Raw genomic sequence first — 15,349 nt, 5'->3', positions numbered from 1 at the left:
AGCTCTGTCATTTTATTGTGATCATTTTTAGCGATTTTTCGAGCCCGCAAGCCTCAGAGGCCTTCTGCGGGCAGGTGACAAATTATTGTATTATCTCAGGTTTTAAGATTTTTAATTTTGATTCAATGCTTTTATTCGAGAAAATGTGTAAAAGCTTAAAATGCTACAAGTGTGCCCGGCTACCGAATAGCTTTACGATTTGTCCGTGCTTAGTATGTTACCAAGGCGTTAGGGTGCGTGACACTAGTCAGTGACAGTAAGCTAGCAATCTGCGTTATGTCATCCACATCCTGGGCTCTCTCATAAGACGTTTGCAATTCGGCGCCTCCATCTGACATGTCCCCCAGGGGCTCTGGGCTAGATCTCATTGGATTACGACGCAATCCTTCCGCGCAAAATGTGGATTAAAGGAAGGGGCTACTCGGAATGCCACAAATGCGATTCTCCTTTTTGGAGAGCGCGTTATTGGAGGGTGTGAGAAGAGAATCCCATTAAGCGTGGACTTTTGCATACAGAGGCGACATCACTGAAAGAACGCCATGAGAAATTGTCTCGAAATAAGAAGAACAAAGCCGACCGCTTTTTGAAATGGATTAGACACAACGGACTTCAACGAGAGGTTATACTTTTCTCTCCACTGTGATTGCACCCGCACGAATGTTGATCAAGAAGTTGAACTGGATGTGCTACACCTTTTATCTGTGCAATAAATCATACAAACTACGACGTTTCTGGCTCATGCTAATCTTGACACTCTTACAAGCGTCTTCAACACCGTGACTGTAGGGCTGTACTCTTAAGGAGTATAGGCACCAGGCAAATTGACAACAGATCGAAGGATTATAAGCTTCATCATTTCTTGTCATTTATAATCTATATTTGAAGCGCTTGTGAGGTCTCTTTTTTTTTTTTGGCTACGTCTCTCCCTCTCTCCCCCCTCCCCATGCCTTTTCTCTCTCTCTGTCCTTACTTCATCCCCCTCTCTCTCCATCTCTCTCTCTTTTCTCTGCGTCCCACTTTTATACGAACCTCTTTCTTCTTGCCTTTTTTGTGTATATGGGAGGGGAGTCTGCTTCTGATCTCTGGGCGCATTGTTAGCTATAAACGAAATAGGTCTGGCAATCAGGCCAACATTTGGTACAATTTATACACACTGAGTCCAGCAACGATTTCATTGGCCCTGCCATAACTTATTTTCCATCCAGGTTTCGACAATTACTTCACCTCCTTGAACCCTCACAACCACTCGACTACCTGGTTCCACATGTTCTGGGAGCGTACCTTCCAGTGTAGCTTCAACTTCCGCCGGAAGCGTGAGGAGGCCACGGTGCCCACGGCCGAGACCGTCAAGCGATGCTCAGGTGAGCTCAATCGTTGTGATTTTAATTTTAATTTTAATTTTAATTTTAATTTTAATTTTAATTTTGATTTTAATTTTAATTTTAATTTCAATTTTGATTTTAATTTTAATTCATCAGTGTGCTCTGTTCATGCAAAAGCATTCACTCCGATTCCTTATTTTTTACTAATTCATTTTTCCATTCATTCCGTATCAATCATAATCATTTATTAACACGTATATCACTTTACACATATATATACTGTAATAGAATATGAATTAATCATGACTCTATCCCCACAGGCTATCAGCTCACATCCATATGATCTGCTGGTCAGCCCGGCCAGTGCGTTGAGCAAGCTTCTCGGCAAAGCGGGTGGATGGTATTTGTGTTATCTTCCTTCAAGCCACCTCTAGATTTTACCTTGATTGAAGTCAGGTTTTAAATTGTAATTTTAAAACTTTGGACAAAACATTAGGACAGGTGGTTTTTTTTCTTTTCCCCCGACAATTTTAAAATCTGCAATCAATTTATAAATGCAGTGTGTTGGTTTTTTGTTGTTGTTGTTGTTGTTGTTGTTCCAACTGAACATTTTTTTAGTTTCTTTTTTCCAAGTGGCATACATGATGAAAGTGCCACGTAATATCCTCCGGAAATTATTGTTGCTCAGTGACACAATGAACATGTTTGTAAACGGCATTTATTACAAAACTTGTCGCCTTTAGTGCACGTCTCGGGGGAATTACCCCCCCCCCCCCGATAATTACCCTTGGTTAAATACTGGTTAGTGATAAGATCATAGTAAAGATCAAGGTTAGGGTTAGGTTTAGGGTTAGAGTTAGAGTTGGGATTACGTTCAGAATTAGGATTAGGGTTAGGGTCAGGGGAAGGGTCTGGGGAGATTGCCCATGAGGTATTTGCCCTAGACCCTGTAGTGCAACGTAAACTATAGCCACAACCTTACCTCGTAAAATAAGCGCAACAGAGGGCACTATTGACTACAGGTATCATCACCAAGGTAAAAAGTCGTAACATCGCTATATTCCTAGTGCATGCCAAACCTTTCATAAAGGTTTTGGGTTGCGATTCTTGCACTGTACACATTTTCTATTCTACGGGACGTATATCCGATGACCTTAATTACTGTGACAGCATATAGTGGCTCGTAGGAAGAGGTTATGCAATCGTTGTTGTTATTGTTGTCATACCTCAAGAAGGGGAATAAAACGAGCGCAAATTGAGATAGAGGGGGCCACTCGAAAAGACAAACCGTAAACAATTTAGATGTTACATTTCCCCGGGGATGCCCAAATTGGATGAAACTCAAATTTTTCACGGATGACATTTTCTTTCCGACTGAAAGAAGTACGTTGTGCTGATACAAAGAAAAAAGGCCGCACATTCAAAACATAAGATAGTATTGGGAAGAAGAAACAGTTGAAATAGTGTGTAAGACTCACAAGAAGTTGAATAAGATGATATAAAGAAAAACAATAAGGTGAAAAATGTGGGAGAAAACTGGCAGAGGAAACGGGGAAATGACTGGATATACTCCATACTAGAATCTGTCCCAAAACGTGATGAATTGAAATCATTTATCCAACTTTGTCATCCTGTATCAGGTCCAGATAAATGCAAAAGAGAAGGATTTATTCAGTTTCAGATGAAAATGTTCATGAATGGAGGGCATGGTTTTTACGACACGCCTAATGAGGAGAAAGTGTCCCGTCAAGATTGAGTAGATTTCCAATGATTCACATTATTTCGACCTTGTCGGAGAAGCCCTTTTCGTCTTCATTAAGAATTCCTGTCAATATTTTTGACATCATTTTGACTTTTATGTACGAAAACAACTAGATCATTCTGTTGCAATAGCAACATCTTTCCCTGGCTCAACGGCAACGTGGTTATATTAAGAAGAATGATTGTGCTTGTAGTTTGACGCGATGTCTTACGCCCTTCTTTCTGCGCGATACAACTGTTGAATGCTGACAACAAAAAAACAAACAAACAAACCTGTCTTTGACTTTGTTGCACCAACGTCTTTCCTACCATGCCTACGGAAGTTTTAGGACGGTGATAGTAATAAGACTCACTCTAAAAGTTGGTAACAAATATTTTCTTCCTTTTCATGCTTTTATCAGTATGATTGCTATGTTCATTCCTGATTCTGTTACAAAATATACAAATGCGGCCAAACCAATCCGTTCTGACAAAAGTTCTTTTTTCCTATTGTAAGACGCACAATAGCTTCTTAAAGGGAAATTCCAGGCCAGTTATACGTTCGTCTCATAAGAAAGAGTAAAATCTTGCAAATACAATAGTGTAAATTTAATCAAAATCGGAGAAAAATCTGGGAAGTTATGAAACTGTAAAGTTTCTCTAATTTTTGCTGAAGAATTCGCGTATATACAGTTGATATCAATATGCAAATGAGTGAGCTTATGATGTAATCGCCTCACAATTTTCCTTTGATCATGTACCAAAACGAAAATGACGAAAATTGAATTTTTCTGTAATGACAGTATAAAACATAATGCTATTACTGATAGATATCTTCAAGATAATGATCAGTCAGATATATCATGATTTTAGATTGAAGCACAACTGCGTTTTGAAAAAAGCAGGAAATTTCACAGTCTTATATACAACTATAATATGCAAGTTGTGAGGGGATCACCATCACTTCACGATTTGCATATTACAATGACTGCTCAAGAACTGTTTCTGGAAAAAAAGAGCAAAACTTTAACATTTCATAACTTCTTTATTTTTCATCCAATTTTGAACAAAAAATTGTCATTGTTGTGCAAAGAAAAATTAGCTCATTCTTTTAAGACTAGCTTTCAACTGCACTGGAATTTCCCTGTAATATCCTCTGTGTTCAAGAAGATGAGTGGATAAAGAAAGGCAATCCTTCGTATGAATCACCCGATGGAAGATGAAAGGTGAAGGGTGACCATGATGACTCTCTATCGAACGTCAAACTCATTCAAGCTCATTAGATTTGCTAAACTCATACACTAAATCAAAATCTAGAATATCGTTCATCACCATGATTTATGGCTCGACAGGAAAGCGCTCATCCCATGGCAGATATAAATGAGCGAAAGAGAGAGAGAGAGAGAGGGGGGGGGGAGGGGCTGAGAGAAGAGAAAAGACAAGACGTTGTATGAGAAAGGGAGCACTAACATGACACGGTATTTTCTTCGTGTGTTTTGCTTTCTTGTGCACGGCGTTACGATAACCTGTGACTAGCACAACAATCAAACTCCTGTGGCGCTTCCTTAGCATCGTCTACTTTGGATATGAACTCCTTTCACTATGCAAAAATATCCATGTAAAGCAGCGTGCATCCAAGTGCTTTGGCGCATTTTAATACAACTGTCGATACGAAGCATTATTGTGCTGTGATCCTTCATTACTCGGAAAGTCTCTGTTGGTATCATTATGTATGGAAAACCGCGGTACTCATCATTGTTTGCCTGTTTTTTGTCCTCTCTCTCCGTCTTTCTCCCTCCTTCTCAGGTTACGAGCAGCTCACTAGCGAGGTGTACGAACAAGAGGGAAAAGTCGCCTTCGTTATCGACGCCACCTACGCCTTCGCGCACGCACTCGACAAGATGCAACGCGAGCTATGCAACGGCACCGAAGGGCTGTGTAGTGCCCTGACCCGGGTTGACGGGGAGCGGTATCTCGACTATCTGAAAAACATCTCTTTCCAAGGTATTCCCTTTCGGCGTTGGCTTACACCATCTGTCGTGTAGTGTCCCCATGGAAAGGGCGCGGAGGGCAGGCTAGAAGGTAGAAACCAAGCGAACGAGCCTCCTTTGGGCGGGCGAATTATTTGCCGTTATGGGGCGAAGACGGCTTGTAATCGAGTCTCAGTAGGATTGAATTCGGAAGGCATATCTGCATCAAACTGCATTCCGAGAAAAGCTCGAGTTGAATTCGTCTTCACCCTTTAGCAGAACAAATACTGAAGTAATCGCGCTCCTGCAGGAGTAATGCTCGAAGATATCGTGCACTCGTAATTTTAGAGATACGTTACACGTGTGATTGTCTACTTATTTCCCGTGGCATTTACACCTTCAACAACATTGCAACTTCAGTTTGTTCACTCGGAAGTGCCTGGGAGGACGGTTTCTTTTACTAGGATATTTCAATTACAATAATCGTGCGAATTTTCGATTTCTTGTTCAATTGATGATAATGTATGTCATCATAACATAATCCCTCATGCTGATATATCCATCTCCCTATCAAATCATGTTGACGAAAGTAGGATATGACATGAATATTAGTTTTTGCACTTTAAAGGGCTGGAACAGTTTCGGTTGAGATGGTGCTTCAGGTTTCCATCGTTTTTTGATGATGATTTTTTTAGATAATTCTATCATTAAATATGAAAGAGCATATTAAATCCTGAGAGGAATTTAAAGATTCAAAATTTATTTGATGAGAACTGATTTTGAAATGGCTGAGATATCTAAAACCAATTCCAAAACATTTTAATAGGATCGCTTTGTTTTACTCTGTTTTTGGATGTCTAAGAGATTTCAAAACCGATTTTCAACAAATAAACTTTGAACTCCTCTAGGAATTGTATGCTCTTTAACATTTAATAAAGTGATTTCTAAGTATTTTGCAAACAGTTAAAAGCTGAATCATCACCTCAACCAATGCTGTACCATCCCTTAAACTATACCTTAACTTGTCATAAACAGGGAGGGTTGACAATAGTACAAACATTAGTATAAATCACAAATGTGAGGATGTACATGGCTATCTAGCCAAACGCATGTATTATTTCAATCTACTTTTAAACCTAGATGCATTATAGTTGGTCTTCATTCTAGCTGTAACGTGAGTTTTGCAGGTACTTTAGATATTTCAAGGAGAGATGCCCAGTGATAATGGTGGGGATGCAGCTAGCCCTTTTTTATTTTAAAGTTCTTCTAAGGGCTGTTTGATTTGATACCAACAACTGAGATTGACCTTATTCTTTCTAAAAGTTTTCTTTCGGGAGGGGGCTGATGGCATCTTGGCTGTTAAAGCTCTTTCGATCAGAAATCTTAAAAATGAAAAATGAATATAGTATAATGGCTGATTAGCACTTTGAAGAATGTAACCAAAAAGGCCAGGTGTTTCAAGAAACTGTCAAATCCGGACTCCCTTGTAGTTTTTCCCTTTCGGAAAACTTCCTATGTCCTACATTTCCATCAGACAAAGAAACGAATCTGACAAAAACAAAAATACTGGTAACTAATTTGGTGTTTGAAGAAGATGGAGTAACTGTCATGGCTGTTATTTTCTTTTCGAAGAAACATTTGTATGAATATTGTTCGGGATAAGGGTTATTTGAAAGCATGAATTCAAATCTGAGGCTGTCTCGTCCGCTTATCCTGACTACAATGCTCGCCAAATAGATTGCGATTTGTGATATGAGGATTAAGTAAGGGCTGTCAGAGAAGAAGGAGGTGCAGGGTGGCAACGGGAAAGGTAGAAAGGATTGTTGTAAAAGCTAGAGAATAGATAGAGAGAGACAGAGAGAGAAGAGAGAGACAGAGACAGATAGACGTAATGAGAAACAAAAAGGAGAGAGGAGGTTGTTGACACTCGACTTTGCATTTCAATTCTGATATTGAAGAGAGATAAAAGCAAAGAGCTATTGCTATGGCGAAGTTTTCATGGAGCATTAAGATTCATGAATAGAGAGTGTGATCAGTCTGAGTGAAGGGTCGACGAGGGTCACATCATTGTGGTAATGCAGAAAATTACCAATATCACTTTTTATCCACTCCTATCCGTTTTTCCCATGTGCATGTCATCTATAGTGTTAAGCATATCAATTTGTCTTCTGTCTCTTACAACGTTATGATATTATGCATTTAATAATACAATAAGATTTATTTCCGAACAATCGGTGAGACCACGATGCATGTTCTCTAAATAAGGCTCTCTTTATTTTCACCCACCATTTACACAAGCTATATAGAGAGCCCATAGAGAGTGAAGCACTATATGGATTAATATATTCGTTATGTAGTAGAATCTTACTACATTTTTGTTGCGTCATTACTTTTACCTGTATTAATTGTCACTTCATGTTATCATAGGAAGCAGCGGAGGCGTACGTTTCAACAAAGACGGCGACCGACCTGGAAGCTACGACCTCTTCCAGTACCAGAGGTTCGACTCTCAGTACAAGTATGTACCGATTGGATCGTGGCAGAATGGGCGGCTTAGTCTAAACACCAGCCGCTTTAACTGGGGAGACAAGGTAACCAGCAACACCATCCCGCTTTCGGTGTGTTCTTTGGCCTGTCAACAAGGCTACGTGCGGAAGAAGCGGGAAGGAGACGAATGTTGTTGGGTGTGTGCTAAATGTGATCAGCTGCAGTACCTCCAGGATGAATACACGTGTAGGAATTGCTCGCTGGGAAGCAAGCCAAATGCAAACCGAAGCGGATGTGACGTCATCGAGATCGAGTTCCTCCACTGGTCATCAGCTTGGGCCATCGTACCTATTGTCCTGTCGATCATGGGATCGTTCTCCACGCTATTCGTAATCTCCGTCTTCGTCTACTACAACGACACCCCAGTGATCCGTGCGTCTGGACGCGAGTTGAGTTATGTGCTCCTCGTCGGGATCCTGCTGACGTTCGCCACGCCCTTTTTCATCATCTCTCAGCCGTCGACATTTACCTGCTGCCTCCGCCGCATCATCCTGGGTCTTTCCGTGGTCATCTCGTATTCCGCTCTCTTCACGAAAACTAATCGGGTGTACAGAATATTCAACAGCGGTAAACGGTCGGTAAAGAGGCCACAATACACGAGTCCCCGGTCGCAGCTGGTCATCTGCTCACTTCTCGTGTCTGTGCAGGTGATAGCTGTGGTGGTGTGGTTAGTGCTAGTGCCACCACACACTGAGAAACACTACCCCTCGTGGGACAAAGTCATACTAGACTGTAGCGTGACGGACCTTGCGACTGTCGTGTCGTTAGCATATGCAATGCTCCTAGTAGTTTTATGCACTCTTTATGCCTTTAAGACTCGGAAAATGCCAGAGAACTTTAACGAAGCCAAATTTATCGCGTTTTCCATGTACACGACCTGTATCATGTGGTCAGCCTTTATTCCCATTTATCTTGGTACTTCAGCAACAGACTACAAGGTAAGGAAGGAGCTCCCGGCAGCTAGCCGATATGCCTCACACTTTTCTCGTGGTAAATGATAAGAGAAGAGATGTATTCATTTCATCCAGGTTCTCGCTAATGTGGTTATGTGGTTACACGCTGTTTGCAAACTTGCAACGTGATACACCAAATTTCCTCTGTCCATCTGTTCTTAGCTTTCATAAAGATTTACTCCTCTGCTAGATGTGGTCAACTGATAAACACCGATGCGTGAATTATTTGAAAATATTAGCGAAAAAAAAAAACAACAATCATGACGATCCGGAACTTAAGGGGCTTCACATGCTGCCTTTCAAATGTGCTAGAAGGAATTTCACGGAGTTGTGTATTACCTTGAAAATTTTAGTTTACAGCATTGGATCCAGAGGATCAAAGGGAGGAAATGACGAAATAATACTTTTTTTTTTGCCCCCTAGAGTCAGGCTTAAGAGTGTGTTTTCACATCCTACGTAACATGCTGGTTTAAAAAAAAGCTTAAGGTGGAAAGGCAATAAGATAACCATTTTTCAAGATTAAAAAGATAGTCAGGCCACTAAGAAAACGAGTGAAATGGATTATGAAGTACACAAATCATTTTTTGAACAATGCTATTCTTTAGCAGCTACTCAGATTACAAAAGCGTCACGATCTTTTTGGGACGGTTCCATTCAGCCAATATTGGTGATTATAGCACGAGGATTCTTTGATAACCAATTTTACTGAAAACTACACCTGAGATTGTTCTTGTTGGAGAGATCATTCCTATCATTCATTCACTGAATTGGGTTTCATCTATCGAGGTGTCGGTATATGTTTACCATATACAGTGCAATGCATGCTATAATTCTATCGGTCTTAAATTTTCTTTCGCGGCAATTGGTTTGTGTATGTGAGTGTTCTTGTAGCTGTTCAACCTTGATGATTATGGCATGATTCCGACAGCCTGATGATTGAACGAGTTCAGTTTTATTCCCATTCTTATCCAGATCTGCAAACAAATTTCGATAGAGCTTATAATCCTTCATAGCTTCTTATTCAGAGACAATGATACATTCTTGCCGTTTGATATGTGCTGTAATCTCTATTTATATCTCACTTTTTTAAAATAAACAGATGCGTGTGTTCAGGGACGTATCATTGCTTGCATACTTCTTGTCACTAATTTTGAATTAAGCTTTTCCGAATCACTTTTCCTTTGTTTTCTGTTTTGGCTCCCCGCCGGCTTCTTAACCGTGTTTCCACAGATTCAGCAAATGCTCCTGTGCCTGTCCATAATCATCAGCGCAGCTGTCACTCTGGGCTGTATCTTCGCGCCGAAAGTCTACATTGTGGTCCTGGCGCCGCACAAGAACAAGAAGCAGCCGGGGACAATGGTGATGAACAGCCGGATACGGTCGGCCTGCGGGTCGGCGGAGACGCGGCCGAACGGGGACTTGAGGCCGAGGCCGGCCCCGTCCACCTCCCCGACGTCCAACACAGCATTGTCAGGTACTGGACTCCGACCTCATCTTACCTTGGGTAAATCTTTCTCAGCAAACTTTGATTTGATAGACAAATACAATTTAACTATCAAGTGCTAGTCAGTGCCTATCAGATTTAGGAATTAATCTGCAGTCCGATACCTGAGTTATCATCAAGTGTCAGATGTTCAACCGTTTTTGTCTTCAGAGTTGACCTAGATAATAAAGACCAAATTTCTACAGATCAAGGAAAATAATGAGATTCAGGCAACCCCCTATAAATCAAAGCTACTGCAAACTTCTTTCGTATAATGTGCTGAATGCCAATGTGGTAAAACACAACGTGAAACGTATCACCGTCAATTTTCGCATGTCAGGTAAAATATTTTCTGCCGATTTCGGCCTTTAAGTGAATGAAAGAACATGTTTTGTTCCAACGAACCTTCTCTCAAATTCCAGCATTCTGTCACACCCTTTTGGATCCAGCACGAGATACAGATAACCATCAAAGTTGACCTAGATCATTCTAATTCAGGCTAAAAAGCCCACAAACAAACAAACAAACAAACAAACAAGCAAACAAGCAAACAAAAGCAAACAAACAAACATCTAAACGTTTCATTTCCAGCGTAAGATAGCGTAGAGAGAGGTTTTGGTTTGGTCTTTGGAAGGGTTTGTCTTTAAAGGAAATGAAGACACTAAAAATAATTACGCTCACGCGTCCTTGCTCTCGTGTTCTAGTTAGAAGTAGGGCGAACACGTTGATAATCCACAAGGACCTTCGATGGATGCATATGATATGATATCACGTTAATTTTCTTTTTTCTCATTTTTGTCCATTCTCACTTACTCGGCTTTCCTTTACCTCCAAAGTCGATCACACTAAATAGTTAATGTGCCAATTAATGATTTTCGCTTAATACTACATGCTTTTGATGATATTCTACATTGTGATGTGATATTTTGTTTCGCTTCGTTCTGTTTTCCGATTGCTTATCATTTTCATGTTGTCACAGAAATCGATTACAAGGCCGGAGGATCGGATGACGAACAGACTCATTTAAACAGACTGGAAGCCACGACGGACGTGTGATGTTTAAAACTCACGGCTCCTCGTCTACGGCGGTATCGAGGAGATCCAGAAACTCATCAGCAACTGAGGCTTATCGTCGTGCGTTTGTTCTCTGTATGTCTGTTGATAAACGTTCCAGGGAATGTGGCTGAACTGATATCGCAACTCATTATAGCACTGTCTATCACATTTAAGACTGAGAACTCAAAGACAAAAGACATAAACTGTTAAAAACTGTCACGGAAATTACACCAGACGTCGCACATCCCACACAAATGGCAACAAACTTTAGCCTGGAATGAAAGAATGTTCGCTAGAAAGCCATGCAGGTAACATCGGAGCTTTCTAAAGATAAGTTTCGAGGAAAGACACAATTGGATCGCGTCAGTGTCAGTTGAAAAAGAGGAGTGGTCGCGGATCGCCAAACTTGCGAATGTGAATCGCAGGAGGGCACCTGTCAAGTATCCAGCAACTGGGAGCGGTTTGCTAAGCGGTTTGGCAGGTTTGGCAGATTGTGTCAACTGATTTGAGGGAGCAGAAAAGTGTCCCAGCAAATGGATGGATTTGATTACATAAAGCCTCGCATTGGGCGGTCAGTTCACATGTGTCTGATCGAATACGAAAGGAAATTTGAAGTGATTATTTTGCGAACGTCTTTAATGAATCAAACACTCGCACTAAGTGTAGGTGTGGTCCCAATGATTATAAACGCTGTACCACGAGATGGCGCCCGTGGTATAAACTAAAGTGAAGAGCCAATCAAACGGAGTTTTGAGGAGTGGTTTCTTTTAGTTGCACAAGCGGAGTTGCTAATAATCGCCCTTCTCGCACTGCACGTTTTATGAAGTTACGCGCGAATTTCTCGTCGTCCGCACTTGTGTAGTACCGTCGTCTGCCACAATGGTATCTAACGTGTGGTGGTAACCAAAGGGGCATGGAATTGCCTGCGTTTACAGAAGGACCTCAACAAAGATACAACAATGTTTCTCCTAATTTTCTGAATCAGAAAAACCGATCCAGTGGTGTTGCTCCTATCCGACACGAACTATGTCAGAGCACGTCAGATTACGAAAATGACAAAGTCATTCAGACGAAAATCAACCAATCACATTATGTCGTCTGCAACCCGCAAAGTATCGCATAAAGTTTTAGCGCAATATATTTATACCAGGTTGCGAATTGAAATCGTGATCAAAACCGATTCTTGTTAATAGCTGGAATGAAATGTGGTTTTAATTTTGATAGTCGATGTATGTCATGATTATACCATAGCACACGGTTAGCAATGATTCCAAGATCAGTGATGCCAACTTAACACACTGTTGATATCTAAGTTGATGTTACGCTGTTCTTCCTTGCAAAAGATGGGTAAAGTGATTTTAGCCGAATTGGCTGTAGTGTTCATTATCTTATGTTAACGGAGTGACAGTGTGTGATAGGTTTAGTATGGTTTAATGTGTGCAAGTGATCACCTTTCAACAACAGTGTACCCACTTACCCAGTCGATTTTATGTATTTTGTCTCAATGCTGCCAAAGTTTACAGCATGAATGAATGACAAATTTTAGTGTCATGGCATGCCAGATGTTCGCCCGACTGATTTGCTCTGCAATAACACTGGGCGAGTTTCTTGGCAATATACCGGTTGGTTGTCGACTCGTTAACAACAAGATTTTCTGTGTGGACATGATTGCCAATGAATATTGACAAATATTCAGTTAAGTTATTGTATTTACTTTCCAGATGTGTTCTTCAACGAAAAATCGTGATCGAATCCTGTATTTAAAAAAAAAAAAGTATACGACATCCTCAAGAAGTAGATTAATGCTAGCTTGTATGATTATGAAAACACATTATTTCGTTCTTTTGAAAGTTATTCCTTTCATTCGTGAGGGTATACCCACGGGGTCATCCCACGAGGTCGACACCCACGAGTCACACGGCCCACGAGGTCGACACCAAGGAAAAACAGGCCCACTAGCTATACACTAAGTAAAACAGGCCAGTGATCTAAACACTTTACAAATCGGCCCATGATCTCCACACTAGGCAAATAAGGCCCACGGCCTTGACACTAGCCAAAACGGGCTACAAGCTCGATTAAGCCCCGTTACGTAATATCAAGCTCGTGGGCCTTATCTGCTTAGTGTCTAACTCGTGGATCGTATAGCTCGTGGGTCTATTTTAGTTGATGTCGAGTTTGAGGGCCTTGTTCACTTAGTATCTAGCTCGTGGGCGGTATGACTCGTGGGTGACAAGTTCGTGACGGGCACCCATATCAACGAGTGCTCTAGACATTCGAGTTAGCCCTCTTATACCGTATTTAGCAGTGTCCGTCTGTGCTGATATGTGGCAGTGTGGTCGTGCGTTTCTTTCGTTTAGATACTCATGAAAGCAGGTCTTTCACTCTACGGTGGGTTAATAAAAAATGTGTGAGAGAAACAGAGTAAGAACGGTTGCGTTTTCAAAATTTGTATGGCTGAAATTTTTATAATTATATAGTCTGGCAAAAACTTGATAAGTGTTCAGACACTGACTGTGGCTTCCCAACATACTTTATACTGGAGGAAAAAAAATCGCTTTCACAGTAAGTTCAAAGTTTCGATTCCTCTGCGGGTATTTGTGGCTTGTGTGTATGGTTCAAATTAACAAGAAGATTATGATAGAAATGAGATTTGACATTATTTTGAAGGTCGGTAATCAGAGATGAGATTTTAGAACAAAAATGCAAAGAAATATCAGTCATCCCCATGCGTGCAAAACGTCACTGTATATAGATTGTGGCGATATGCACTATATTTGTTCAGCGTTATGACGACATTACAAAGAGGAACGAACCTGTAGCAGGAAATTAGTATTCTGACCATACGGTCTCTCTAACAAGATACCTGTACGTTAAAAATCATCTCACATGGTGTAGTCCTATAGAGGGCAGGCTCTCATTGAGTTAAACATGCAAGTGATGGCACATGGCAATTTCTTTTGCATTGCACCTTATGCGCAAGGTTCCGTGATGTATTTCGAACGATTAAAGTAATCAACTCTTGAAGAGTGGTTCGCCTGTCGTTGGTTTGTTATTGACTATAGATCGACATGTGATTCGCTTGTGATACAGTGGTTTTGTGGGTTTTTTAAAGTTTTTTTTATAGTAAATGTCCATAATGTAGATTTCATGTAACTGTAACAAATATATCTGGTTTCACATATTCTGTCAAGTTATTAATTAACCTACATAACATCAGTACCTACCAGTGTAGTAAATCATTGTAACAAACCTTTATGACGTGCAGTTCCGGTAAACTAGGTTGCAACAAGTCTGAGCTAATGCTCAGTCAATAAATCAACTGAAGCAATCGTAAAGAGATAATCTTCCTGATATTAGCGATGTTTTGTGAACGTTTCCAGTGTCTGGAAAGTGAACTACCGATTTCTTCAGCTTGCCTTTATTTTGGTTTGGAATTACAGTCTCGTCCTGATTTGAGGCCAATACTTTTTTTCGCAGCTTACAATTTTGCCCAACTACTCTCATGATCATAGCCCATGGCTGATGCCCACATACAAACACAAACAATCTTAACGTAAGGATTATCACTCTGTGAGTGTCACTCGACTGCAGTGTTTCAATCTCACCGTTGCATTTACAACTTGGTTCAGTGCGCAGTAAGCTATAAGAGAAGTAAAAATGCCTAGGGTAAACTAAAATGAGAGAGAGAGAAAAAAAAAACAGATGTGAAAAGGTCAAAGGTGAAAGCACTATAGAGATAGAATGTGATAAATTGCCAGACACTGAAATGCCAGAGTAGAGACATTGCAGGATATTAAACTCAATGAACTTGACCGAGTTGATGCAGGTTTATGGAGTACACCATTTCCAATGTGCTGTACGTGTAGATGTACTCAGACTCATTTTATGTTACACATTATTGCAGTGCAACATTGTTTGAGTGAGCGAGAGTGCTCATCGAATGTCTATAATGTTAGGTGTTTTATCAATTTTTGTTTCGACTGAGTGATAATGACGTCATAATCTGTGGCATCGTGACGTACTCTGAATCCAACAGATGTTGCGCGAATTGTAGATCTCATCGAACAAATCGTACTTCTTGAAATCTGTCCCGATTCTTGCTTATCAGATCTTGCCAGCTGTGTCCTGGTGAATAACATGTCTCATCGTCACGTGTTATTTTGATGTAGCTGTCTACGCACAAAAAATAATGATTTAGACTCGAACGTACTTTATTGCATCATTGTCACGGCTTGTTACATAACAAAACGATAACAAGTCATTTAAATGGTCGTT

General features: G+C 40.6%; 1 protein-coding gene across 1 annotated transcript in view; it reads left to right on the top strand.

Annotated features, from left to right (window-relative positions):
* Positions 1–11,848, top strand: part of LOC139719105 (metabotropic glutamate receptor 6-like) — a 77,235-nt gene extending 65,387 nt beyond the window's left edge. Inside the window, exons 4-8 of the mRNA XM_071630539.1 lie at positions 1,206–1,361; positions 4,869–5,066; positions 7,460–8,517; positions 9,763–10,006; positions 10,995–11,848. Of these exons, the coding sequence (XP_071486640.1) occupies positions 1,206–1,361; positions 4,869–5,066; positions 7,460–8,517; positions 9,763–10,006; positions 10,995–11,071 (1,733 nt within the window). The 3' untranslated portion in view covers positions 11,072–11,848. The remainder of the gene's footprint in view (positions 1–1,205; positions 1,362–4,868; positions 5,067–7,459; positions 8,518–9,762; positions 10,007–10,994) is intronic.
* Positions 11,849–15,349: the final 3,501 nt, after the last annotated feature.

Source organism: Diadema antillarum, unplaced genomic scaffold (assembly GCF_040938485.1).
Source record: "Diadema antillarum isolate AM-2024a unplaced genomic scaffold, OU_Dant_1.0 scf00000104, whole genome shotgun sequence".
Taxonomy (NCBI): Eukaryota; Metazoa; Echinodermata; class Echinoidea; order Diadematoida; family Diadematidae; genus Diadema; species Diadema antillarum.
The sequence above is the reverse complement of the archived record's forward strand: the minus strand, read 5'-3'. Positions and strand labels throughout refer to the sequence as shown.